The sequence below is a fragment of the Eutrigla gurnardus genome (genome assembly GCF_963514095.1).
Source record: "Eutrigla gurnardus genome assembly, chromosome: 17".
NCBI classification, from domain to species: Eukaryota; Metazoa; Chordata; class Actinopteri; order Perciformes; family Triglidae; genus Eutrigla; species Eutrigla gurnardus.
In genome coordinates, this window is record NC_139928.1 from 5,432,554 (window position 1) to 5,460,395 (window position 27,842).

The window sequence follows — 27,842 nt, forward strand, 5'->3', positions numbered from 1 at the left end:
GGCCTCACCAACAAAACCGGGACCCCCACTGACTCGGACTCTTGACATCCCCCATATATACACATATTTACAGAACTTAAAATGTTCTTCTATTCGTTAGTTAGTTTGTATGTATTCCTGAAGGTAGCAGACATGACGTTGAAAGAGGGACACTTAACATTGGACTCACCTGACCGACTTCACTGTCTGTTGAACGTCCCCTCTTCTTGTCATCTTCTGAGTTCTCCTGAAAAACACACAAATTAAACATATTTAGCCACAGAAAAACTAAAAGATAACAGTCAGTGGGTGTAAAAACAAGAAAATCAGAACCGAAAGAAGCCATATTCAAGGCCATTCACAGTTATTCTAAGGAGCTTGTGATCAGAAGGCTGCTGTTCCAAAACCCCTGTTGAAACTTTTCCTCAGATAATTAAAAGTTAAACAACACCGACTGAGCTTTTCACAGGAATCACAGCAGCTTACATCCCGTCTTTTACATTCCCTTTCACGCCAACTTCATGTCAGCAGCATTTAACAATACCACGCCTTCTATTCACACGCATCAGACCTCTAATAACTACTCTCACTGCCTGCTGTATGTGGGCGGAGAGGAAGAACAGATGATATAATGACAGCAGCGCAGAACAATAAGAGCAGATGGCAGGGCACTACAACAGCACAATTATCTCACATTTACATTTTAGATATTGACCTGACTTGACTTGAAGTGCAACAATTGGTTTCATTTCCCTATCTTACCAATATAACAACATTGCCAATTACCGTAATAAATTCAAAAGGTCAATGAGGGAATAATAGGGCTGTACTGCATTTCTTCTTCTTCTTTTTTTTCTTTTTTTTTTACATCCAAAGCTTTTCTGTCGTCATATTCTATGATGTTATCACCTGAAAAAACCCTCAAGCAATATCTTCAATTTGAATGAAGTGATAGTCTTTTTTTGTTCATGGTTCATCAGCATGGTCACCCAGACTGGTCTGTGGACAGGGGTAACATGGGCACCCAGACTGGTCTGTGGACAGGGGTAACATGGGTACCCAGACTGGTCTGTGGACAGGGGTAACATGGGCACCCAGACTGGTCTGTGGACAGGGGTAACATGGGCACCCAGACTGGTCTGTGGACAGGGGTAACATGGGTACCCAGACTGGTCTGTGGACAGGGGTAACATGGGCACCCAGACTGGTCTGTGGACAGGGGTAACATGGGTACCCAGACTGGTCTGTGGACAGGGGTAACATGGGTACCCAGACTGGTCTGTGGACAGGGGTAACATGGGCACCCAGACTGGTCTGTGGACAGGGGTAACATGGGTACCCAGACTGGTCTGTGGACAGGGGTAACATGGGTACCCAGACTGGTCTGTGGACAGGGGTAACATGGGCACCCAGACTGGTCTGTGGACAGGGGTAACATGGGCACCCAGACTGGTCTGTGGACAGGGGTAACATGGGTACCCAGACTGGTCTGTGGACAGGGGTAACATGGGTACCCAGACTGGTCTGTGGACAGGGGTAACATGGGTACCCAGACACACGCAGCCCCAAACACAACAAACTGCGATGTACTGTGTTTTCTGGCACCTTTCTATCAGAACCAGGATGAACTTTTTCCAGCAATTTGAGCTCCAGTAGCTCGTCTGTTGGATCGGACCACGTGGGCCAGCCTTCACTCCCCACGTGCATCAATGAGCCTTGGCCAGCCACGACCAAGTTGCCGGTTCAGTGGTTTTCCTTCCTTGGACCACTTTTGATAGGTACTGACCGCTGCAGGGTCAGAGTTATTCACTTCACCCGTCAGTAGTCATGTTATGGCTGATTGGTGTATATGTATATGTATATATGCATAACACAGTTAGTGCATGTCTTCCTCGGTGTGTGGCAAGCAAACAGTTTTGACTGCACTGAAAATGAAAATGTTTTTGAAAGGGAATAAACACCAGTAAACTGCCTATAGCAGAATATGTAATTAGATAAATAAGACGGTGTGAATTTCAAACATGATTATCTTTTTTCAATACATTTTCACTCTGGAGTTATTGGAAATGTTTGGATCACTCAAGTCAGGAACAATCCCACGCAGTCACCGCTAGAATCTACATCTACAAATGGTATAATACCAATAATATTAGTGTAGCCTGATCTTTACCTGCAGCTGTGCAGAAATACCGGCTATAAACTGAATGAATGGACCTTCAAAAAAAGAAGCTGTGCAGCAGTGGAATGAAGCTTCCAAGCAAGCTAATCTATTTTTCCATAATAACCTGACAGGTCATTTTGGTGGAAAAGCAGTGGGTCAAGGATTGTTTCTTTGTTCATTTGTAAGTCGTTAGGTGATTTCTGCTTTTCAGTGAAGCGTGAAAAGAGCAGTTGGCAAAATGCGGAAACGTTATAATGACAAAGTCAAACTTTAGCCTGATGAGCAAGCAGTAAGATTGAAATTACCTTTTTAAGTTATCATTGTTGCATTCAAATCTTGTGACTATTTAATTAAAACATTTTTGACACCAAAAAAATCCAAAAAGGGCAAAGATGTATTTTGTTTTACCGTAGTGCAAGTGGCAGGCGACGGGGGGATGGGTGAAGATGAAGTCGTGGAGGTGGGTGTGCTGCTGGAATGCTGGAAGATCTCATCCTCCAGTTGCGAGTTTCCCGGCGGGGAGGTGGCGACCAACGCCTGAGCTGGATGTGAGCAGAGACACAGAGGGAGGTGAGTTTGATGAGGGTCGACAGTACAAACATGATCTTTTTGAATGGCATTAACTCTTAATTTGGCGACTTGAGTTCTATCAGGAGACTCTAAACACTCAAAACAGCACGACATTAGCAGTTCAGCTTGTGCTTTTGTTTGTAAATCTAACTGCGATCTGATTTACAGAAGGAGCAGTTGATTCAGTGCCACACTAGTGCCCGTGGCGTGTACACTGATGTGTGACGGTATGTGATATGATCAGCATTGTCGTGGAAAAGCTGGACTGGCCTACAATGACTGAACCTCTTAGCAGTCTCTAAGATACTAACACGACCAAACTGCCAATATACAAGTCTTGTTTTGCTGTTTTGACAAGATTGTTGTTTTATTCCTCATTGCCAAACATTTTGTTTCTATTTTGAAGTGGCATCTGTAAAAGCATTGCAGGGTTTGCACAGATATCATCCTATTGTCTGTTGTCATTGTACTTTTGAAAAGTAATGTTTGCTCCTGACAAAACCTTGGCTCTACCTGTCCATCTGTTACAATACGTTCCTTTTCTTGTGGCTAAAGGTATTAGAATGTTGCTTAGAATGGCAACAATTCATATTTCCATTGCAAGCTGTGCAAACAAACTACTTACGGATGTCTTCCAGGTCCAGGTCGTCATACAGAAACTCGTTCTCCTCAAAGTCTGGATCCTGCGATGAGTCCAGATAGTACTCCACATCATCCTTTATGAGGACAGAGCAAACGGACGAGACACGTCATTAATCTGCATGGATACATGTGGCTCACAAGTTAGAAACACTTTGATTTCCCACAAAAGAAGAATGTTTGCAATGCGACAGTGCAGTTATCTAATTATGAAAAAACAACAACAAATAAAATAATTGAAAGATGTGCGGCCGCAACAGAGAAAAAGATGGCAAACACGACACAAGCTGTTTCTACGAGTTCAGAAAACCGAAAAGTCTCTCCTTTGATTTTGTGTTATAAAGACGTGAGCCAACCTTGATCTTCCTGATGGCGTCCACCTGTATCGAGTCGTTGTCCAGCATCCTCAGTATGGTTTCAAGCATGCGGATGTGGTGTCGATGCTTTTCAATGAACTTCTTCAGCTCCTCAATCCGGTCCTGTTTCTCCACAACAAGAGCCGGACGATTGGGGGTACAGCGGGGGGGGGGGGGGGGGGGGGGGGGGGGAAGACAATTCTGGTTAGGTTTGAATAGATACCAAGCATGTTGACAACATCGTGCTTCCTCCTTAACAACAGCTATATGAAAACAAGCAGCACTCTGTCCTCAGCTTGGTTGAAAGAGTGAAAAGTCTGGTTGTCATTGGAGAGTCTTAATGTCTCCGAATGGTCTAAATGCTGATTCAGACGCCTTTCCACCCAGATAATAATAAAATGAAGGTACAAAACGTTTTAGATAGTACTATTTGGTATAAAAATGGTACCATTAAATTTGCTGTGGATATACGCCGCCTTGTTCAAATGCACATTACAAAGTTTACCTGAATTATTCATTGAAATAGCAAGGAATACATTTATAAGAAAACATATTTACAAAACGAAAAGCCTGTTAATATTTTAAAGTCAGACATACAGCACATAAGTGAGGAAACGCATGAAAGGTGCCGCCTCATGTGCACTTTATGGGATAATGTGTCATATAACAGGCACAGCACCACTTCTGATTTCAATATTTAATTCTTCAGTTAATTCATTCATGTTCTGAAGCACTTGAGCACCTCAAATGTCACAGCCTATACGCTGTTGTTTGCTTCTACATGTGAGGTCCGAATGTGTTACAGGTATTTGGACATAACTAAACTTTCTTTTGGATAAAACGTCAAAGAAAAATAACACACGGCGGTTAAAACACGCAGGCAGGACCACTTTAGATGTGTGTACGGCTGCTGCTGGACTGCGTGAGTGGAGGCAGCGGAGTGGTACATACTAATGTGTTTAACCACAATGCATATTAATGTTGCACCGGCACACGTCAGGAGCATTAGGATGTTTCTGCGCCAAGTGCACTCAGGCTTCACGGGCTAGATTTTAGAACCTTCAGTATAGTAGTATAAGACTGAATTCATTGTCTAACGCAGGCTAAAGGGGTTTTTAGTAGGATCGTTTTGGGACTTTGAGTCAAAACGCTCTACAGATTTATTTCTCACTGGTTTGGGATTTCTGATCACAGCTACAAGCTTTTTAATCCTGATTGAGCCCATGACTCTTTAAAAGCCCCAGTGATACACAAGTCAGAGCTTCTTCAGCTGCTGTACTGTGATGTATTCCATGGTGAAATATAATATTTCAGTTTAAGGTGACCCTTTAGATTAAAATGATCCATCACGTTTTCGGTTGGTTGTTTTGGAGCCTGTGCATGAAACCCGAGGCCAGAGACTGATAGCGACACTTCAAGTTCTTCACAGATAAACAGTCCTGCGTTTTTGGCCGGCTAAGCTAACTGCAAAAGCAACAGACCAAAATAAACCCCTCTAGGTCTTATTTATAAAAGAGTCCTTTCAAATACAGGCCAATTTACAGAGGAAGTGATCCTGATGCTAAAAAGAAAGCAGCTGAATAATATTTTCTGTGATGTAACATTCCCTTTAGGACATAAGAAACGGCGTAAACAGGGTGTGCTTGTGATGATGGTGTTTGAAACGCCATCGAGGAGCCAAGGAGAGGAATGAAAGAATAAGTGGTCAGCAGGGTTTTTCTCATCAGGAGAAGATAGATGTAGATGACTCGCTATCTGAACTCTCCGTCCGAGAGGCCAACTGACCGACAGATGTGTGTCGGCAACAAACACGGAAAAATAACCAGGAAGGAAGGAAATAATGAACGGGCTAAAAGGATGAGGACAGACTGACCTCTTTGTCTCCTTTCTTTTTCCTCGTCTGGACCGAGAGAGACTCCACTTCGCTCTCGAACTGGTCCACCTGCATGTTCAACGTGTCTATCGTATTCTGGAGGAAAGAGATAAAGTGGTGAACAATTAGTCGATTCAACTATTTCTATTCAACATTCTTTACAATCTTTGAGATTCGCTGCTCGTCCTTATCTTATGCAACAGTACGATGAAAAGTTCTGGCTTTTCAACTGTTGGTTGGAGACGTAATTTTAGTTGTGGAAATCAGATGATGTGATGTTTTTTAACACCAAATCTATGTATGCATGTACGACCCGTACTGTGGTTCACTGTATAAAGATGGAAAACAATCTTGGAATACAATCTTATCTCTAAAGTTTTATCGATATAAAAGAGACAAATTGACATAATCAATTATGGAAACTGTTTGGATGATGGAAGTAACATCTAATCAAGATGTTTGTAAAGTAATTGCCTTCCAGAGATTCTTAGATTAAATGTATGAGAAACTATCAATAGTAAGGGTATGAGAACAATGTAAGATTCACTCACACCACTTACTTAATCCAGCCTGTAGGACTACATAAGGCGATATTTAAGTGAGTGTGTGTGTGTGAGTCCAGCACACAGCTGTGTGTATTAATGTAAGTAGCTGCTGGTTAATTCGTTTTTCCAGTCTTTGTTTGTCTGAAAGTTGAGACGATGTTTTGTCTTCATTTTGGTTTTGGTTCCTCTTTAATCTCACTTTCAGTTCCAGGTTTTGTAAAGATTTTTTTTTTTTTATTAAAAACGTTCCCAGGAGCAAACTTTGATGTCACCGAAGTCACCTCAGAGAATATGAATGGTGAATTAGGGCTGTGCCTGAACCGGAGGATTTCAACGTTTATTAGAATTTGGGTAATCCTGAGAGAATGCTACTCACCGTTAGCCACGTGCCGACCTCCTCCTTCTCTTTCTGGGCCGGGTCCACCTTCTGGGCCAGACCCAGCCCTTCTTTAGAGTACGCTTTCGTCTTGGTTTCTCTCTCCACTATTTTGAACCGCTCCATTTGCTGCAGGCACACATAAGAGACAAACATCTAAGTATGGATTACATTGCAGTTAAAACAATATTATGTATTCTGTGAGTCGGAAGATATATCAAAGATCTCTTGATTGAACAAAGAATATAGAAGGATTTTTAAAAATTTTGAATACCTTCCGCTCAGAAAATAGACGACATAATTGACAATTGATTTTTTTTTAAATTGTCTGTTCTTAAATAATCTTACAATAATGGAGTTGTAAAAAAAGGAGAAATCAGCAACAGTAAATGGGCGTCTAGCACCAGAGGAGCCATAAAAGCTCTCTCAGCGGGCCAGAAATAGGACAAGAGCACAAACTGTCTGTCACCTAAGGTTGTTATCTTTTATATAGCAGCGATTTGAACACATAACCAGGAAAGTCTCCAGCCTTAAACACCCTGAGCCGTACATCTGTTCAAACACCCAGTAGATTGTGACGTTTCTTATGAACCCCGAACACTTGCAGGATGACCAACAAATCCACAGGAAGTCCCGAAGAGCAGCTTTGGGATAAAAACCAACTCATTGTGATCAGAGGGAGCTGGCGAGTTGCTCAGGTCCCTCATTGTGCGAGCAGGTGGCTCATATTCAGTCCATCTCAATAACCCTCACCACAGGTGGACATGTATTTCATGGAGACTGTCTTCATTAATTGCGGCCTTTTTAATGTTGTGTGGTGAAAACATTATTGACAACAAGGTTAATAACTAACACCATCTACTGACATATAGTATCACTTGTGCATTTATAACAAGTGTTTGTTATAAGATTTCCATCTAAGTTTTTTCTCTCTCCGTTTCTGTTGGTGGTCGTTTTTTTTTTTTTTTTTGCATACAATGTCCCTAATACACCATCGTAGCAACAACTTCAATATTGCAAAAATATTTTCACGGTCAAATGTGAACTTTAAAACTCTGCAAAAACAGGTTTTACGACATATGTCAACAGAAATAAAGTCAGTACAGAGTGTTATCAGTGTGTAAATTAATAAAAACACATTCACTCCTGGAAGTTTATATTGGCTGATAAATTGTGGTGAACCGGTATTCTATAACTTTATGTGTGAATGATGGAGCTATGTATTTACCCTACATGTGATTTAGTTCATTCATCATCATTTATAAAGACCTGGAGTTTGTCAAATATATATCTTTTAGACTTTTCAAGAGTTTCCAGAGTTCAGAGCAATCACAATCCTCCAGAGTCAATGCGGGTCCTGGAGGGAGCCCTATAATGAACATGACAAGTCTACTCACCGTCTCTATGAGTTTGCGGTTCTCTACAAGCTGCCTTTTGTCTTTGATCTCGTTGGATGCCACCCACGTCTTGATCTGGTCTCGAAGACGCTGGGGAGACCAGAAGGAGAAGAAGAAGGAGAGATACAGAGCGGGGGAGGGAAAGAGAGAGAGATAGGGAGGGATGCAGAGAGAAAGATGCAGATACATCTGTGAATGTGTGCAGAGACTCGTCCTGGACCGTCACGGATGGTGAACTTGGTCTCTGCACGCAGCAAACAGGCTTGGCTTGGAGTTTGGTCCTCATGGTAACACCGAGATGAAGCACGCGTCGCCTCTGGCTGACCAGGATCATATTTAACACTCCACAACACGCATGCACACACACACACACTTCTGTGTGTGGGCAGGTCAAACACTATCAGATCAGCAAACAATCAATGTTCTTTTCATCTTATTTCAGAGCCCAAACTGGAAACAGCACAACCAGTCAAGCCTGACTGTTTCTGTCCCTCTTGCCGATTGGCTAGAAATTAGACTCTTTGTTAGACGTGTGGAAACGTTTGGCTTCTAAGATGCATCATGACGCGGATGTGAATGATTCTGCATCCATTCCCTGACAGAACATAATCCAGAGTTTGTTATCGTTTCATCTCAGTGTTGACACTGCGTTTTGCCATCATTTACTTGCAATGCTATCGAGGGCTGAAAACAATTAAATGATAAACCGATTACAATCAACAGGAAATCAATCTGCATTTAATTTGATAACTGATTTGTGTGTGTGTGTGTGTGTGTGTGTGTGTTCTGTCTCTCTGTGTCTACCTGTAACTTTTTAATCTCTTTCTTGAGGTCTGCTTCGTATTTCTCTTTCTGGTTCGCGTTGGCTGCATTGTGAAGCTGTGGAAGAAAAAAACAACGTCAAACATACAGTACATGTCCTCGTTATACACATCCATCCATCCATCCATCCATCATCTACAGCTTATCCTGTATTCAGGGTCACGGGGGGGGGGGGGGGCGGGGGCTGGAGCCGATCCCTGGACAGGTAACCAGTCTATCACAGGGCCAACATGTAAAGACAGACAACCATTCACACTCACATTCACACCTACGGGCAATTTAGAGTCATCAATGAACCTATCCCCATCCTGCATGTCTTTGGACTGTGGGAGGAAGCTGGAGAACCCGGAGAGAACCCACGCTTACACCGGGAGAACATGCAAACTCCACACGGAAGGCTCGTTTTACACATATATTCTGGAAATACTGATGATAACGAGGTCATTGCCAGCCTGTCAATTAAGCATTTTAGAATTAGATGAATTAAATGTAGATTAATTGTTGTCGGCCATTTTTAAAGCCCATTTGCTGATAAAAGAATTTCATTTTAAAATGCACTACTTTGGCTGAAAAAATAAATAAACATGAGCCAAAATGAATTATAAAATAAGCTATAAAGTCAATACATGATAATAAAGTAATACAAATAAAACATATTCATTTGTAATATATACTTGTAGCGAATGATTGGCAGGAAACTACAAATACAAACACAGCAGCACAATAAATACGGGATATAATGAAAAGGGCAACTGGGATGTTTGGTAACTAACACTCTGGGCCTCTGCGACGCCATTAGCACCGTTTTAATAACAGCCCTTATATTAACAGTATCGTGAGCATTCTGTTGTGCTGATGGCAGGATTTTTCTAACTGCTGCAGAAGCATTCTGCTTGAGAAATTAAACTGCATATAAGGAAATAAACTTAACTGATGCTGCGAAATGAACCGTACAATTTGAAAGCTGATTTTATTTGAATGACAAAATCCAATGTGTGCTGATGAAGCTTCCTCACCTTTTGCCAAATGTCTTCAAACTGTTCGACACCTTCCGCTACTTTTTTCAGACATCGATCTATTTCACCTGGAGGAGAAGAGAGGATCAGAATTACACATGAGATCAATGAGGAAACTCATACCGACCATGTGAAAGTGAATGTGAACACCGACAGGCCGATGTTCGCAGACTAGTATCGGAGTATCGGGAGTAAAACCAGAATACACGTCTTTTAAAAGTCATTCCACGTTCCGGATTTGAGATTTATATTCACCAAAGTAATACAGGTAACATGGCCTGCTTCTTGCATCACACACACAAACAACAAATGTTCCACGAATCAACAGCGCAGTTACAAATTGTGTTGGACATCCTCATGAAATATGCACATCTTAAAAAGGCACATTATGCTTCACAGTTCCCGCTTAATGGGTTTCTGTCTCTCGCTTGCCCGGTCAAGCAAATGGGTCAGAAATCTACTTAGTCAAAGTACACAGCTCTATGTATTTCTAGTTATAAAATAACAACAAAGAAATAAGTGAATTGTCATGTTTTATCCGCACTCCTCTCAAATTGCGGGTTATGGGGGGGGGAGGGGTTTGGGGACAGCTGGACCAACACCACCCAGCTAAAGACCTGTTTCCAGTATCATTGAAACGCTCGCTTACGCTTCAGCTCAAACTTTTTCTGTACCCTCCGCCATTTTGTCACAAGTGGCTGGTTAGAACGTCACACGTTCACCTCTAAATAAAGATGAGAAAGGAAGGAGATGGCTTTCTCTTAAGCTACATCCATCATCAGCTCCAGAACAAAAAAACATGCTTCTACTTCTTTGTTTTACTACATGCCCGATTCAGCAAGTGAGTCGCTCGATTTAATAGCAAGTGGGAAATCCTCCTTGTTGAGCCCCTGAGCTTCTAAGCGAGAGGTAACACATACTTCCTGTGCACACAGCTGCCAGTTTATTAGGCATACCATGCTAATGCAGTCTCACAACAATCCTGGAATAAATCCTCCACCAAGGTTCAGTTTGTGTTGATTCAACTGTTGGATCATTTTGGGAGGATGCAGCTTGAACTGTACTTATTATCATTATATTATATCCACAGCTGCTGTGATCTTTAGTGGTAATCGTTTTCTACTAGGTTTTTTATTCTGCCATTAATAATAATAATAATACATTTTATTTATAGGCGCCTTTCAGAGCCCTCAATGACACTGCAAGATGAATAAAAGACAACCAATAAAATACAAAATAAACAATATAATAATCATATAATAATAAATTTAAATCATAGGGAAAAGGCAGTCTTACACAGATGATGGGAGTGAAGTGATATTTCTGTTGCTACAGCTCAATTACTTCTGTGCATCCTGAGGTTTCCCCCGTCTCATCCTGTTAAAAGGGTTTTTAGGGAGTTTTTTCTTTATGGGATGGAGGGTCCCAGGACAGAGGATGCCGTACTATGTACAGATTGTTAAGCCCTCTGAGGTAAATTTGTGATTTGGGGCTCTATAAATAAAAAGTGAATTGAATGACAAGCCTCTTCCACCCATAGTTCCCTGTAAACTACTAGGATAACCTTTCAGGCAGCACTAATTTTCACCACTCACACATGCACTACATTCAGGAGCAGTACCATGCAGCACATGGTGGTAATGTGACACTTACAGCAACAGCCATAAACTCAACAGAAGAACAAGAAAAATTGTTTGGAATAATTTGGAAAAATCCCAGTCGTTATAACTTTGTAAAGAATTTGGGTAAAACACAGAGGACTATAATGGCAAGTTCTACGTACAAACACCTCCTAAACTTGTTGATCTCACAACTCTCGGATTTCCGCCAGCGCCGTGAAGGCAGCGTGACGTTGGTTTGTTTCATTGATTCAGTCACAGTTTGCACACAAAGTCAGTTTGTCCATGTCGATATGAAAGTTCAAAGGGAATGTTCAAGAGCTGGTGAAGGAGAAAGATCATCACAACACTTATTATATCAATAAATAAACTATATCAATGGAAAACATTTCCACCCATTATTCTTCATTGAAGCAGATTATATTTGATCACATTTGCTTTCATTTGAATTTACCATTTAAAATATTCAAAGTTACACTGACGTTTAAATATGTACCGTTATATTTATTGTTGCTGCCATCTTTGATGATATTCTTAAAATCATCCCGTGGAAAAAAATATTGCCTTCCCAAAAATTTGCATCAGTATATAGACGGTATTTATGTTAGTATTACTATTTAATCACTATTTAACTAAGTCCCAAACAGTACAGGAGAAAAAGAGAAGGAAGCTAAGAAGCGGGGAGACTGAAGGAGGGTTTGGTGGAAACTGGGAGCTGTGGGCAGGAGAGACGGGAAAGACTGGGAGTGTTTTAGGAAACATATGGTTAAGCTCTACAGCTATAGCCTGCTCGGCCAGTCTGAAACAGAGTGATATGAATACTTTTGGTCCGTTATTTAATTCAGTCACGTTCGATCACACAGTGTACAAATTAAATCAGATCTCTTAAGAGTCTGAAGAGCTGCCACTTCTATGCAGGGAATTAAAGCATTTTTTCCCTTTGAATCTTTGACCCAGTTTACCTCAAATTACTTTATAAATGTCCCCATTTTATGGACTTGATTGAGCATATTCTGCATGTTCTCTTCCAGTATCCATCTCAACAAATGCAGAGGCAGCGCAGACTGAGACCGCTTGTTGGTCGTTTCAACGGAATTTGCTTGTTTTAACTGTAAGGTGTCCTTGAGTGTTTAGAAAGGCACCCTTAAATAAAATGTATTAATATTATGATTATTAAGTGGCATGGGACCGGTTGTTTGGTGTACACCAGAGTATGTTTACTGCCAGGGTTAATACACATTTTTATGCTGTTGCGATTGTTAATTGATCAACTGTGCGGTCGCTGGAAAATGGAAAATAGAAAAAGAGGAGTGCCTAGAAAAGACAGAGCAGCCGTTGTAGTCTAGAACACACCAAGTTGTGTGAACAAATTCTAGTTTGATCTTAAACAGCCTTGATGGAGATTCTGCAGCGATGTGTTATTTTTAGATGAAAATCTACCTCCTCTGTAATAATACATTACATTTCGACAGAGCCTCGTTGGTGCTTGTGTTTGATCTGTTCTGTTCTTCTTCAGGGCGAGATGTTAGGGGAGATACACCATTTGTTTTTAAATGTGAGAGGTGTTCAGTCAGTCACAGGAGCTCACGTTCAGTGATGAATGATGCCGTCAGAGAAAAGTGAGTCCGTCTGACGTCTGAATACACTCTGGTGTCTGTGGAAGTCAGACAGCCGGCATCATGAAGCAGACTTCTGCACAGTCTGCAAACTGGGTGATATAGCAAAAACTATCAATGCTCATTAAATAATTGATTGATTGGTATGTATCAGACATAGTTTGGTATATTTTCCGTAAAGTCAATAGAAAAATTGTTTCTTTGTAAAAAAAAAAAAAAAAAAAAAAAAAAAAATCCTTTCATTGGTTTGCATGAGGAATGCATGATACTTCTTCATGAATAAGATCAGCATCAAAAAATGTTGTATTACGAATAAAAAATACAAGTCCTATTTATGTTTCTATTCGCTTTTACTTTTCCAATTAATTACATTTAATTTGTGTGTCACAAAAAGGATGTTTTTGTCGGGCTATATAAGTGCAAGTCTGACTCGTCAGGTCTAAGTCTGCTATGGTCACGTATTTGACGTGGCTCCCTTCATCATCTCCTATCTACTTTGGAAGGGCACCATCGCTGCATCCTGGTCCTGTAAACCAATCCCAGTCATCACCAAGATGATTCTGATTGGTTTAAAGGATAACAATGATGAGGTGTGGAGCTAGATGCTGATTGTACATTGACGCCGTGCTGTGGAGATAGTCCTGGCTTTACGAGAATGTGTTGGCCTGATGCAGAAAACGATACTGATGGTGGAAATCTGCGTATGACAAAAATCCACTGTGAACCAATGCCCCTATTTCGTTTTTTCTTCGTGTTCTTATTTGAGAAGGTGAAAAGTGACAAAGAGCTCAGGTTAATGTGATTGAACTAAAGCTATGGGAACCAAAACCCGATGTATTGCTGACTATGGAGCCAAAAAAAACCCTCTAACATGGCAAGATGTCAGCTTACACGACTCAACGAACGAACAAGCTACTTGTGAACACATGTGACTTTGTGTTTACAAGCCCTGCTTCTCATTCAACTGAGCAGCAAAACTTTTTTTACACCTCAGGTCACATAACAAAATGTGCCATAACAAAGCGGTGGCAGGCTCGATCGCACTTAAAACAGTAAACAATTTCTAACACGTGATTTAACTTACTGAAAGGACAGATGGGTGAGTGAGTTTTACAAGGATGGGGAAGTTTTCAATCACAGCCACATAAATCAAACACTGACTCTGAAATGTTCTGACACTCGTAGCATTACCTTATATCATCTGTGGTGCCTGATCAGACAGCTTGGGACACACACTCAGAAATCTTACCTTGAAGTTTCCTTTTATCGGCCATGACTTATGACTAGGATGATGTCTTCATGCCTTCTTTCACTGCAGAAAACGGAGACAAAAAAACATTGTTTATTCCTGTGTTTATTGGTTTAATTAAACAGTGAAAGTCCACATAGTGTAAGAGTGTTTTTGTTTAATAGACATTTACAAATTAAAAAAATAATGATGGAAAGATGGGAAAGAAGTGGGACAAACAGAAAGAAATGAGGAGACCATTGTCATTTATTATTAATTAGCTAGCTGCCCTGCTGCAGTGCCTTTGAGCCGCATATTGAATCCATGATGAGATTAGAGAGAGAAAAAGAGAATATACAGAAAAATATATATGTCACTATATATACAGTGTACAGTACAATTTCTTTCAACATCAGAGAAAACGTTAATCCACGCTGCGTCATTCTAACATGCTGGAGTGCCAAGCACTTCCACAGCTGATCGGTCACCAAAACCTCCCGATAATCACTGATAAATCCCATCCCGGTGCAGATGCTGGAAATATCCATGATAATATTTGAATAGTTTAGCACAAGACACATAATCAAGAAACAAACTGGAAATGCATATGACAACAGTGCTTTAGGAGCTTAAGAGTCTTCTGGTTTTCAGAACACACTCGATAAAAGTGAAACTAAAGCCTCCCTTCACATTTAATCAGTGTCTCTTAAAAGCTGCTGATGAAATTCAACAATTTAGTTTTAATAATTTAACTACAGCATGCAACAGAATAAAAAGCATCTCCTCCTACAAGCAGGCCTACATGTGGCCTGGGTGGCATCCTTGGAGGGGATGTGAGTTTATATTCACTTTTCATTTTGCATGCTGGAGGTTAAAACGAAAAGTAAACATAAACAGAAGACCACAGCTACTACTGCAATAACATCTCCCGACAAAAAACATTACTTTTGGGGGAAGATAAGATCTAATGACAATCCAGCATTTCATCTGCATGTCTGTGTGTCCTGCAGAGAAAATAAAAGGAATGTTATGTAACAATTTGTGCAAGTGCAACTAGCAAAAAGCAAACAAACAAAAAAGGCAAACAGAAAAACTTTTAGAGTGGAGTTATGTCCTGACAAAAACCTCATTTTTTCATTCCTGTTTGGTGCTGCCTCTGTTGTTATAATTTCACTGATTGATTTGCATCCTCAGCTCCCATATGAACAGTGCAGTGATATATGAAGATGATTATCACTCCTCTCTTATCCTTCATTTTCACGTCATCTCTCTACTCGTGTGTGTGTGTGTTATTATTATCATTCATATAAAACCCATCCCCGTGAGATACTGGTATCAATAACTTGAGCATCGATAACATTGTGATTAGAGGAATGTATTGCATTACTAATTTTAAATACCTGACCCAGATAAAACCATGGCCTAAACTAATTTTTTAATTGCAACCAATTCATTTTACATAATTTATGATTTTTCTCTTGATTATTTATGGTATGTCAGATGTTTCTTTGCATTAATCCACCCTGGTCTTTTACTATATTTTTGGGAAATACATTTAAAATGTGAAAGTAGGCCACACTTGTGTAATTAAAAGTATGACACGGAGCTCACCACCACGACTTTAACAGAAAAGGCTAAAGTGTGAGTAAGCGTTAGCATTACTTTTCACAGGTGCACACACACACACACACACACACACACCTGGACGCAGGGCCGCCGTGTCCTGCTAACACACGTTCACTGGACAGTTAAGTTTGGACCAACTGATGGCACTTTTATCGTGTGCGCCTCTTGCAATCGAGTATAAAGACTTAGGACTGTATCGGGACTAGCTAAACCGCACAACCACACCATGTCCCCGGACCGGGGGAAGCCGTTTTGTTAGCCCGGGATGTTTATAAACAATACGGACATCATTGGTGTCCAACAGCAGCCCGTGCTGGCGACCAGCATCCGACCGCGTACGCTTCGAAGCGAATTAAAGTTTACACGCCGCGGCTCGGCTACGGAAGTTCGGTACGGGTTTTTCTTCGGCAGCAAACACGCGAGTTGATGTGTTGTCAGTGTGGAGAGCCGTGCAGCTTCCCCACCGGCTGCGCTATCGGATGTAGAAGACACAATTTGGAAAGAGGCAGAAAGAAGGGGGGAGAAAGCACGTTAATGCATCACCCTTTGAGTCTGCGTCCGACTTACCTGGATTGTTCCGAGTTGCGATTTCTTTCCCCGGTCGTCTTACTCCAGCAAATCTTCAACGATTCAGTACAAATGCTCTTTTTCTAAAAATAAAATGTCAATTCTTCTCGCTAAACAATCGCTCCGCACATCCAAGATGGCTACCAGGAACACCTCCTCCTCCGATGCCCTGTTGGACACAAGTCCCGCCCCGGTTGCCTGTGATTGGTCCGCTGCGACCACTCCCGTACTCCTATTCGCCCCAGCTCGTTGTCTGTCACGTGAAGCTGGTTTTACTACTTCCGGGACAACTCGAACTCTGATTGGACTGCTTGGAAAGGTGAAAGGGTAAACTACGTTTTTTAGAGCAACTTTATTTATAACGCACATTTTCACAAACTGATTCCTGTGCAAACAGAATCACATCTCCTACATGCTTCCAGTGTATTGCATGCAAATATGTTATGTTTAGGAGGAATAGGAAATTTGGGAATTTTGTAGCCAAGATGTCAGTTTTTCCATTGTTTTTGAGTGTCCTCCTAATTAATCCAGGGTACGTTGTAGTTACCATATTGCCTGAGAAATGTATTTTTACATGTTTTCCACATAGTCAATTTGTATATCTTCCCTTCAAAAATACATATAGACCCCCACTTCAGATCAATGATGTGTGTTTTAATGATTTATCAATTTATTTGAGGCGGTTATCGTTTCTTTTTATTTTATCTTTTCAAACGGATGCTGTGTTTCAGAATGCTGCCATTCATCCAGTGTTGAGACATATTCGAGTCATTTAAAAAAAATCAGCGTCACAGGGAACCAGGTTAGTTTTGAACCTTCAGACCTAATTATGATTCATGGAACTGACCTCTTTAAAGTCGACCTGTGCTCTCCGGCTGCCTGGTGAATCTGATTGTGATTGATGAAAACCACCAGTTATTGATCAGACTTTAAAGGCTTCACTGTGATGACGTTGCTCTGTGGTTACTGCAGCTCACACTCTCTAAAGGCTTTGAAAACTCCATTCATCTTTTTTCTGTGAGCATAAATGAGAGGCTGTATCCTAAAGGTCAAAGTGTCTGAATGCAAAAAAAAGAATATAATTGCCTTTCATTCATGCATTTCTCAGTGATACAAAATGCCACAAATGACAGCATTATCTGTCTTAATACATAAATACCAACTTAGGTTCATTTAAAAAACATTGCATATGTATGACAAGTCCTATTTCAACAGCATTATTTCCCCCATACAACCAAAGCTGTGAGGACAGGGCTGCCTACATAGTTGGCTAGATACATACTTACATGCGCTGCCAGGATCCCGACGAGAGTCCGCAAACATAACCCCCATCCTCCACTCACTACACTGGCTTCTAGTCTTATCCCGGATTAACTACAAAGTTCTGCTGCTCACCCATAAATGCATTACCGGTATGCATCCCCCACCTACAAGTCCTGATCATTTCAAAATCCTGTCCCTCATATTGACAGGAAGCCTGGTCTCCAGGTCCCCACCACCAAACCTCGCACCATGGGGGACTGGGCTTTCTGCTCAGCTGCACCCCGGCTGGAACAGCCTCCCCATCCAGCTGAGGGCAGTACAGAGCCTGGACTCTTTTAAAGCAGGCCTGAAAACCTTTTTATTTATGAAGGCTTTTGATTGCTAAAGTGTGCCCCCCTGTGATATGATGCAATGTTTTTATGCTTATTTTTTGAAGTGCACTATAAATAAAATCTATTATTATTATTTCTTAAAAGGCTATCCTTATTCTTCATGTCAGACATACAGAGAAGTCCAAATACAATCTAAATATTTAAATTGTTGAGTCGATGAGTATATGTTAATTTGTCCTTACTAGGGCTGGCCCAAGCCTTTTGGGGGACCTAAGCAGAATTTGATTTGGGGTCCCCCTCCCACCACTGCACCACCCGTGCTTGACAATAATTTGGGGTCCCCCCCCCCCAGAAAATTCTGAATTTGGTAGATGTGATTTCCTGTGTTCTGGTGCATTTTGGGGATGGCCAGCTGGAGAATGGAAATACCTAGATTTGTTCAGATTCATAGCCTACATCTTGACTTGCAGGGCCTGCACTAGCAAACAGATATAGCACTGGGTTTAGCTGCCCCCAAACCATTAACCTACTTTAAAAGGCCTCTATTTTGGATTAAGAGTTAAGTCCATAATTGATTACATAGGGCTCCACACAGACAATGTAACATAAGCAGAGTTTCATGATTTCATGATTTTTGATATGTCACAAATCACATATCCTAAGATATTTATCTGAGGGGTTCCATTCAAACATCATTACCCATTTTGTATGATTAAGGGGCCCTATTAGGACATACCACAGACTCAATTTGATCAGTGGCCCCATTGAGAGGGGGCCTTCTGCCAGGTGGCCCCAAGCAGCCGCTTAGTTCGCTTATGCGTTGGGCCGGCCCTGGTCCTTACCCAAAAGGAATCAGTCCTGCCGTCGTGATTCATAGACTTATCACTGATTTTCATGGTCTTTTTATCGCATCACAGCATTTCTGCCAAACAGCTGGCAACCAAGCAACCAAGGAAAAAGAAACATAGCCAAAGCAAATGAGATGAAGTGCCCTGTTGGATACCCCTACGGCAGATAAAACATGTTTTATACCAACGAGGCATCCAAGATGCATGTACAACATATGTTTTTCTACAGAAGGGGTATCCACCAGGCTACTTCATTCATTCACCCTTAAAATGGAGAAAAACATGATGCAGTGCCATGAAAAACATTGTGTGCCGGTGCCACAACACATGCAACTGGTGGGACTTCTTTTATTTTTCGCTGCAGTCTGAGTCCGCCACTGAATTGTATAGGTGCAGGTTTGTTAACATGTATTTTCTTGTTGAGTTTTGGGTATTTGTATAAAGACTCATTTAGGGACAGACATTACTAACCAACCAAGGCTATAAATTGGTCTTAAGACTTGGTCTTTCTATGTGCTATAGAAGTAAACAATACATAAACGTAAAAAACTATTTTAAGCATAGATGAAGAAAAGAAAAGTTCACAATGTCTCCTGCAGCAAATTATTTTATAAGTGCACTACAGTGTATTGAATTTGGTGTAAATTAAGCTTAATGTGTATGGGGACCTATTATTCTTCCAGAAACCATCCATCACAGTAGTTTATCATAACCTGTGCATTACTACTTCCTTCCACTGAGGGGCGCTGTTGCCTGATATAAAGTACATGCTAAACACTCACAGTACAAACCAGTGTTGCTATTATACATTTTCAGCAGAATATCTCGTCGTCTCATTTCTTTCTTGAGATCTTGATCATAAATAAATATTTAATATGTAAAATCTGAGTTTGGGATGCTGAATCTGAATCGCTGTCAGTTTGTAAAATTTAAATCGTGCTGTTTGAGTCAACACATGAATGCTTTAAATGGACTTTAGTGTAAGGAAGTGGTTGAACGGTGTCCTGATTGTAAAAAACAAAAACACACAGAACAAACTGTCACACATTTAAAGTAATTTACTTTCTTGCGTGATGTGACGTTTCAAACATTCTAATTTCAAACATCATCAGCACAAATCAAATAATATATATAGGACTATACACCATATGTATGAACAAACAAATGGTCTTTTGTCAATGTTAAATGTACATATTCTACAAAATAATAATTCATACACCTCAAAATGCTGCGTAAAAACTGATTAAAGTAAATAAATGTTTCTCTCTTTTTTGATACAAAGCAAAACGCCAGAAATTCAACAATCATCTGGGGTCTGTAAATACTCTTAGAGCAAATTCCACACAAATTCAACAATCCAAACATCACACAATTACTCTTTACATTTACTTTGCTTTGGTACCTGTTCCATAAAATGTTTAGTCATTCAAACATATGGATTTATCCTCTGAAATTAAACATCAGTCACAATACGTTCTGTTTTACATAATATAGAACTTCAGTTAATACCTGACGTAACTTCAAACTTAAATGAAAATGTGCAACATAAAACATATTTATCCTGATAACACCAAGATAACAGCTGCACAATAAATAAAAAGAAAAATCATAAATATAAATAAAGCAGCATTTTGGCAAAGAGCCTTAAATGTTTTCAAATTAAATAATTCCTGTAATTTGGCATCTGCTCTTCTCACACATATTTCAATGAAAGGCACTGAAAAACAAAAGTGGAAAAAGTTCAAAAGGAAACATCCCATCTCCTCAGGCCTTTTCTCTTGTCGCTCAGTTTCTGAACCTGTAGGAGATGGGCAGCAGCTTGTGAGTCTTCTTCATGGACTGGACTTTGGCGTGTGTCGGGTCGTCCATGGTCTTGTAGCACCGCCGGGCGTAATCCAAAAGCTTCTCCTTCGATGCCTCAAACTCCCCGACCTCCGCCACCTGCAGACACATCAGAAGTGTTTCATTCAATGCGGACATTTAAATCAGCTATCGACCTTTTCCAAACTAGAAAGATACTGGTGTAGTCCTGAGTAGTCCAGTACATGCCAACTGTCATGAAAGGGAGCATTAAAAAAGTCAGACCTTCTCTGGAGCCACCAGCAGCAGCTCTGCGATGGGGGAGGTGGAGGCCATGGTGTTTCGGTCAACTCCGTGGATCTGGAAGGCCCGGGACATGCTCCTCACCCGCTGGTAGGTCACCAGGATCTTCTTATAGCGGATCATAACTCCATCTGGGTCTTTAACTGGGCAGGAGACAGAAAATGGAGGGTGGAACACTGAAAACAGCTGCTGAAACACACAATTATCCTTTTGGAGCTTGTTTTTTTATTTCTTAAAAGGGACACTGTGTAGGATTTGGTGGCATCTAGTGGTGTGGTTGCAGATTGCAACCAACTGAATACTCATCTGCTCACTCCTCCCTTTCCAACTTACAGTGGTAATGTACAGTGGTCACGGAGGCCATCCATACCATAATAACTTCATGGCGGACGCCGTCTGGCGGTACCACAGTTTTGCACTCTGCAACTCACATCTCACATTACCGCAAGTTTCACAACTACGGTGGCCTTCAAGTAACATAAAAACAGGAAGGTCCCTCTCTAGAGCCAGTGTTTGGTTTGTCTGTTCTGGGCTGCTGTAGAAACATGGCGGACTCCATGAAGAGGAGGACCCAGAACACAACTCTCAGTATCAGGGGAACGCTAATGAAAACATAGCTATAACTATTATATTCCATTACTGATAATAGATCCTGCACAAATGCTACACACTGGCCCTTTAAATGGGTTCATTTCATGACAGCAGGAAAAGTTTTACTATTATAGTACACACAGTAGTTGAGTATAATATATTATAGTCTAATATAATATAGCACCCACCTCTCTGTCTCTCTCTCCCGTGGGTGATCGTGAAGATCCTCCTCATCTTCATCCTCGGCTCTCCGCTGGCTCGCCCTCTGCCCTTTTTCTTTGAGCCCTTCTCCACTGAGGAGTCCTCGTCTTCCTCTTCCTCCTCGTCCTCTTCCTCCATGTACTCTTCTTCAGTGTAGTATTTATCCTCCTCCAGGTGAAACTCCTGCTTCACTGCAGCTGTGAAAAAAATCACGTGGAAATCGGTCTCCATAGTAACGGCCCAACGTAATGAAGTGATTGATCTCACCAGGCGCGCTGCGGCGGGTCCGAGGTCCCGGTCGCTGTAGGCGTTTGAGGGTCATCCCAGACCTGGTGGTCATGGGGGAGGGAGGGGAGGGGGAGCTGGCAGGCTGGACCTTCACACCTCGCTGGGGGTCTCCACACCACTCTGTCACTGCATGTGAGATTAAAAATACACACAAGAAAGGCAATCAAATTCATTTATGTTAACGTTTGGCAGCATTAACGGAAAAAATACTAAGTTAATCCACATACAAATGTGTTTTGAATTTCTGCTTTTTTTTTTACATTTTCCTTTAGCCCTTAAAAGTAAAGATATCATCGGTAATTTTTACAATTATTCGTTTCATAGTGTGGCCCGGTGGGCCCGCTCAGTAATCCATACATCACTCCATATATTTCAGGCTGCAGTTAAGAGTGGCTTAGCAGATACATCTTTTACATCAAAACTTCTACATTCTTAAAATATGAAGCATTCTTGTGATAAAAATGACCACATAATGTTATTCATAAAAACATTCAGATACTGATCACATGTAAGTGCATAGAGCATATACATCTTCAGATACATTTGACTGATAGCTTTGTAGCTTTGCTTAATGTATATTTCCCACCAGATAATTCAATTTCATCCCTACTCATCTATTATTTCTTCATTGTTGATATTAATCTGTTATATTACACACGTACACTATATGTACATCTTTTTTATCATGCATTATGCTGCTTTGGAGAAATCATTTTCTTTGAGAGGCTTTGTGCTTTTTTTCTTTTCTATAAACTCGATGCGACAGATGGCGACTCCTCACCCTCCGGACCCCTCATGCTGACGATGAATCGGTCCAGCTGACAGCGCAGGAAGTTGCGCTCCTCCTCCAGCTCCTCGATGCGCTTCTGCAGCCAGGCGTTCTTCTCCAGGGTGACGTACAGGTGAGCTCGCAGGTTCGAGACCAGGATGAAAGGGCTGTACTGAGAGTGAGGAGACTCCTGCACCACGGGCTCTGCTGGAGGACATAGAGACACATAGACGCTGCGAGAGTAACACAATGTCACAGCATCGCCGTGATGCATTCAGGGTAGAGGTGTAACGATTCATTCGAAGAATCGATTGTCAGTCCTATAGATTCTACTAAATCCATCTGCTAAAATAAATAAATAGAATGAATCGTTTTGGCTTCACCAATAATCGATATAAATGTGTTTAATCAGATGAATCGTGATTCTTACTTATGATTAATGTTTTAATACGTTTAAGACACTCTCTCCCCTGCCAGCATGTATCTACTGAAAATGTTAAAAATAACTGAGCAATGTTTAATTACATTTTTGTATTCAGCATAAAATATTATACAGGACTACTTTTTTATAGAATAAATATGTTATTTTTTCACCTTTCAGAAGAATACAGATAGTCTCACTCCCATTATTGCATGTTTATTTAATGGATATAGAATTTTGGTTACAAGTTACTGAATGGAATCCTGGTTTACAGAATCAAATCGAATCGTTACAAAAAAAAATCGTCCTTGAATCAAATCGCCAACTACTGTATCGTTAATCGAATCGCTGTGAAGCCAAAGATTCACACCCCTAATTCAGGATAATTTCTGTCAAATAAAAAAAATGAGATGTTGATTTCTACAAGATTCATACTTTACTTTATTCAGACTTAACGGCAATAAGAGGTCTCGTTTAGGTCATGACTTGGTCTCAGTTTAGTCGGTCTTGACTACAACGCTGCCATTTACAGCAGGCGGCCCTGCGTTTATATGTAAAGGAAGTACGTTTGCAAACTCCTACATTTGGACTTTAATTCATTTCTGTGGGTTTTAACATGCTTGATAAAAGAGGATTAACTCCATCTCCTAAACTATTTCCAAAAAGAATTTCCAAATGTACTATTATCTATTGAACGCAGCATGAAGAGTGTAACCTGCTGATTAACCTGCCATCACAGCATGTAACCACGACTTCATAAAGAGCTAGAAAAGCGGTGGTCATGTGTAGTAGACGTGGCGTACCGTCCATCATCTGCTGACCCTGGTTCAGGTGATAGGCGGGTGGTCTCTCGATACTCTCCTCCAGAGGGAAGGCGACCTCATAGGCATCCAGATACAAACCTCCTCCTGATGATGAAGAGGACGGGGGCATGTAGTGATCTGGCAATCACACACAAGATAACAGAACAACAGCAAGTTAAGTCTCACACAATTGAAGATTATTTTCACTATAAATTAATCTGTTGATTCTTCTTTTATTAAGCAATTCAAGTCCAAAAAACAGGGGTTCCCCACGGTGTTTTAGAGCCTTAAATAAAGACCGCCTCAGCTACTATCATCAGAGCAAAGTCAAATGTCATGAGTATTTCAATTGTTTAGGCTACTAATTAAGTTGATCTTATGAGGAGATGTGGTAGGATCAGCGAAACAAAACTAAACATAAAAGGTAATGTCTTCAAACATTCTGATGATCGGAAACCCAAACATATTCCTCACATTCGAGAAGCTGAAAGCAGGCATTAGCCTTTTAGCTTGATAAATCAACGACTCGAACAATAAATCCATTACTAAAGTGTAATTCCTGCTTGACTCATTGTTTGTCAGCTCTAATAACACAGTTCGTGAAGTTGTTACTTATTCAGGCTATTAATGCTTCACAGAAACTCGACAATACAAGATCAAATAAAAACTTTATTGATCCGGAGAGAAACTGGTGCAGCAACAGCAGTACAACACTGAACAGCGTGTTCATAGAAATGCAGCCAAAAATATATATGAATTTTAAAAGTAAATTTGGGGAAATAAATCAACAAAACACAACATCAGTAAAAGAGTCATAACATAGAAAACAGTGTTTAAAGAGTATCAAACTAAATGAGGTATTACGGCATTAAGAAACGTGGCCTTGAATCGATCATCTTAAAAATAATCTCCCAAAATAATCACTTGGGAGGCAGAAAGTGTGTTTGTTGAGGCCAGAAATGCAGCACAACCCTTCTGAATCTAAAAGAAATAATTAAAAAAGACAGTTACGTGCAACGTGTGTTCCGACTTGACTAATTATCGCACTTAAATGCACCGAATCCCTACTTTAGCACCACAATGTGGACTCGCCATATAAACGTCGCTGTTACCTGGCGCCTGAGCATCGTCTCTGTTGGTTGGAGGGTTCATGACTGAAAGCTCCGTCGGCTCCGTCAGTAATAAACTCCACTGATGTGATAAACTCGTTATTATTAGTCTGCAGCGGTCCTCTGTGCAGTTATACTTCTGTAATACAGCCTGAAACGACCCGCAGCTGCCCGCGCGACCACATCCTCCCAGCAGCAATTACCTGATTATAAGTGATTTCAACAGGTGTACGCCCAGCTATGCACATGCGCACAACGGCGGGGACCCTTCGCGCTAGAAAAGTACCTTTATTAATTAATTTTGTCCGAACTTCTCAGCGGCACTTTCACGTCTCGTTTTCTGACTCCACCTCGGACGGAAGTGTTTTCTAGCCCTCTCTTGTGATTGGAGGGTTGTAAACAGGTCCGAACTCAGACCGGAAACGTGTCACCTGAAGGGGCGGGGCGCAGGTACGGGGAGGGAGAAGTCTGAAGGTAAACAACGCGGAAGCGACGAAAAACTGCACGAGAGAAAGCTCAGAAACGTCGCTGGACGAACAACGAAGACAAGTGAGTCAAAGTAGGACAAGCGATGAACGTTTTTTTTTTACTGCAGAATGAGGTCGAAGTGTTAGTTAGAAACGGTCTCACCTGCGGCTAGCAGTTTGATAGCGTATGTGCTAACAAACACCACAAACAAACATGGTGGCCAAGTTGATATTGATTAGACAAGTCGTCAGTGAAGGAAGTAGGCCTATTCATTCTTTACTGAAGTAAAAGTACCAATACCACACTGTAAAAAACACTGTTACTAGTCCTGCATTGACAAAAGTACTTAGGTAAAATGGGAGCATAATCAGGAAAATTTACATAATGTATCAAAAATAAAAGTACTGAAGCAGAAGACTGTCTCCTGTGAGTGTTACATTATGTAATATATCATTAGGTTATTATTACACATACACACATACATTTCTTCATTTTAATAATCATTGTTTTGTAAGTAAAATAAAAACAATTGAAATGACTTAAAGGAAAATCCGCAAATCCTCACTTTTGAGAAGACACATTCATGACATGTACATACATCAATGTTTTGTATGTTAAATAATAATTGAGAAATGAATTAAAAATGTAGTGGTATAAAAGTTATAATATTTATCTTCCTTCTTCCACAGTTTCATGATGGGCCTGTGCGATGGCCTCTCCCACTGTAAACTGGCTCTGGCCATCGCTGTCTTGATGGATTTACTGGGAGGAGCTGCCCTGCTGGTGGGAGTCTTTGCCCCCCTGGAGATCAAAGGACAGGACTTTGGAGACTTACTGGTCTACACTGGTATGAAAAAAACTCCCAGTCAACACTAGTAGCAGGCTGATGTGAAATAGATATGATGAGTTAACAAACGCTGAAGAGTAATAAACAGTCAGTCTTTGGAGGCTGATGTGAGCTATGTTCTTTACTGGTGCACAAAGTTCCCTCTGGAGGACTTCAGTGTGAACTAGTAGTGGAAAGTAAATCACACACATTTTTGAGTAGTTTGATTCGTTCTTGTGTTTCAATGTAACATTTTAAATGCATAAAATGTTATGCAACTCTATCAGTACCCTGACATAGGAATATATAGACATTCCTTTGTTTTTATTTTATATTATTATTATTTTTTCAGCCTTGCTTGATGACTACTGAACCGCAATCATTATGAAAAAGTGCATTACTTGTGTAGGTTTTACTCCTGATACGATAATGTTGCAAAACCGATGTGTCAACTGACTGTTGGTGTTACCTTTAATTTATATTCAAAATGAATTTAATTAGAAATATATTACGATATATATATTGAATTAAAAGCAAGATATTTACCCCAAAGAATAATATGAATTCTAAAAAAAGGAGGTAAAATCAACGTGGAAACAAAAATAAGAAACACAAGAAAGAGAAAATATATAACATTAGGATAAAAAAAGAAAACCACGGATAAAAGTCATTAAGATAAGATAGAGGGAAATTGTTGTGCACTAGATGCAGTATAAAGTAGGAAAGAATGCTAACATAGATAGTTAAAGATAATGATATCAATATATATATATAGATATCTAAAATATAGTGTTTCAATAGAATTGCATCACTAGGCAACAGACTGGCTCCATGGTTACGTCCAGTCAGCTGATGTCATTCACACACACATACATACATAATATACCACATTAACTACATATATATAGTTACAGAGTAGTGATCTTCACTAACCTGATAATATCTCTGTGTCTTGTCATCCATCTGTCTGTAAACGTTTCTATCTATAAAACACTGATCTGTGTGCAGGAGCTCTGCTGGTGCTGATGTCTCTGGCCGGATGGGTGTTGTGGTACAGCGGAAACATCGATGGTCTGACGTCCAAGAAGGAACTCGGACACATCAGCAGCGCCGTCGACCGGCTGGCTCGCAACCTCAGCCGCAAGATCCGCACGTACAGGGGCAACCACTGAGCCGACGGGCAGGAAGTGTGGATGCATTTCAGTTTCAGTTTCAGCCTGCTGGTGTCTGTGTTTGTCCGTATTAATATGAGATACAGAGCCAAACTGTTCATGTCTCAGTGTTACAAACATGTCAGAAACATTTCAGTTGTGAACCTGTTGTTCTGTTACGACGTCATGACATTGATGTTTTATTATGATTTAGTATTTTTTAAGTGTTTCGGTGCTCTCTTGTTGGATTTCAATAAACACATTTTTATACATTATAAA

The 27,842-nt window shown here is 40.6% G+C and overlaps 3 protein-coding genes across 7 annotated transcripts in view; 1 reads left to right on the plus strand and 2 right to left on the minus strand.

Annotated features, from left to right (window-relative positions):
* LOC311027615 (CCR4-NOT transcription complex subunit 3-like) overlaps positions 1-16,531 on the minus strand; it is a 28,277-nt gene extending 11,746 nt beyond the window's left edge. For 2 of the 4 annotated variants that reach the window (XM_084031709.1, XM_084031707.1), the window contains exons 1-11: positions 16,391-16,531; positions 14,219-14,281; positions 9,735-9,802; positions 8,701-8,775; positions 7,897-7,986; positions 6,500-6,628; positions 5,579-5,674; positions 3,706-3,828; positions 3,336-3,426; positions 2,549-2,682; positions 170-226 (exon numbers count right to left, since the gene is read on the minus strand). In XM_084031709.1, coding sequence (XP_083887835.1) covers positions 170-226; positions 2,549-2,682; positions 3,336-3,426; positions 3,706-3,828; positions 5,579-5,674; positions 6,500-6,628; positions 7,897-7,986; positions 8,701-8,775; positions 9,735-9,802; positions 14,219-14,243 — 888 coding nt within the window. In that variant the 5' untranslated portion in view covers positions 14,244-14,281; positions 16,391-16,531. Of the gene's footprint in view, positions 1-169; positions 227-2,548; positions 2,683-3,335; positions 3,427-3,705; positions 3,835-5,578; positions 5,675-6,499; positions 6,629-7,896; positions 7,987-8,700; positions 8,776-9,734; positions 9,803-14,218; positions 14,282-16,390 lie in introns of all 4 variants that reach the window. The other 2 variants (XM_084031708.1, XM_084031706.1) reach the window with 1 other exon arrangement.
* A 3,356-nt stretch (positions 16,532-19,887) lies between these two features.
* Positions 19,888-25,461, minus strand: LOC311027637 (coiled-coil domain-containing protein 106-like). 2 transcript variants are annotated; one of them, XM_084031743.1, is made up of 7 exons: positions 25,405-25,461; positions 24,010-24,147; positions 22,798-22,989; positions 21,996-22,142; positions 21,716-21,925; positions 20,919-21,079; positions 19,888-20,774 (listed from the first exon to the last, which is right to left on the minus strand). In XM_084031743.1, the coding sequence occupies exons 2-7, from the start codon at positions 24,137-24,139 to the stop codon at positions 20,619-20,621; spliced, it is 996 nt and encodes a 331-aa protein (XP_083887869.1). In that variant the 5' UTR covers positions 24,140-24,147; positions 25,405-25,461; the 3' UTR covers positions 19,888-20,618. The 2 variants fall into 2 exon arrangements, with proteins under 2 accessions (XP_083887869.1, XP_083887868.1); XM_084031742.1 differs by lacking the exon at positions 25,405-25,461 and adding an exon at positions 25,122-25,325.
* Positions 25,462-25,591: 130 nt separating this feature from the next.
* tmem238a (transmembrane protein 238a) lies at positions 25,592-27,842 on the plus strand. Its single transcript, XM_084032187.1, has 3 exons — positions 25,592-25,677; positions 26,276-26,433; positions 27,421-27,842. The coding sequence occupies exons 2-3, from the start codon at positions 26,280-26,282 to the stop codon at positions 27,582-27,584; spliced, it is 318 nt and encodes a 105-aa protein (XP_083888313.1). The 5' UTR covers positions 25,592-25,677; positions 26,276-26,279; the 3' UTR covers positions 27,585-27,842.

Coding starts and splice junctions, on each gene's coding strand:
- tmem238a (XM_084032187.1), top strand. CDS start 26,280: ATGATGGGCCTGTGCGATGGCCTCTCCCACTGTAAACTGGCTCTGGCC. Junction 26,434..27,420: donor AGACTTACTGGTCTACACTG/GTATGAAAAAAA, acceptor ATCTGTGTGCAG/GAGCTCTGCTGGTGCTGATG.
- LOC311027637 (XM_084031742.1), bottom strand. CDS start 25,161: ATGAACCCTCCAACCAACAGAGACGATGCTCAGGCGCCAG. Junction 21,080..21,715: donor CGGGAGAGAGAGACAGAGAG/GTGGGTGCTATA, acceptor TCTCCTGCCCAG/TTAAAGACCCAGATGGAGTT. Junction 20,775..20,918: donor TGCTGGTGGCTCCAGAGAAG/GTCTGACTTTTT, acceptor ATGTGTCTGCAG/GTGGCGGAGGTCGGGGAGTT.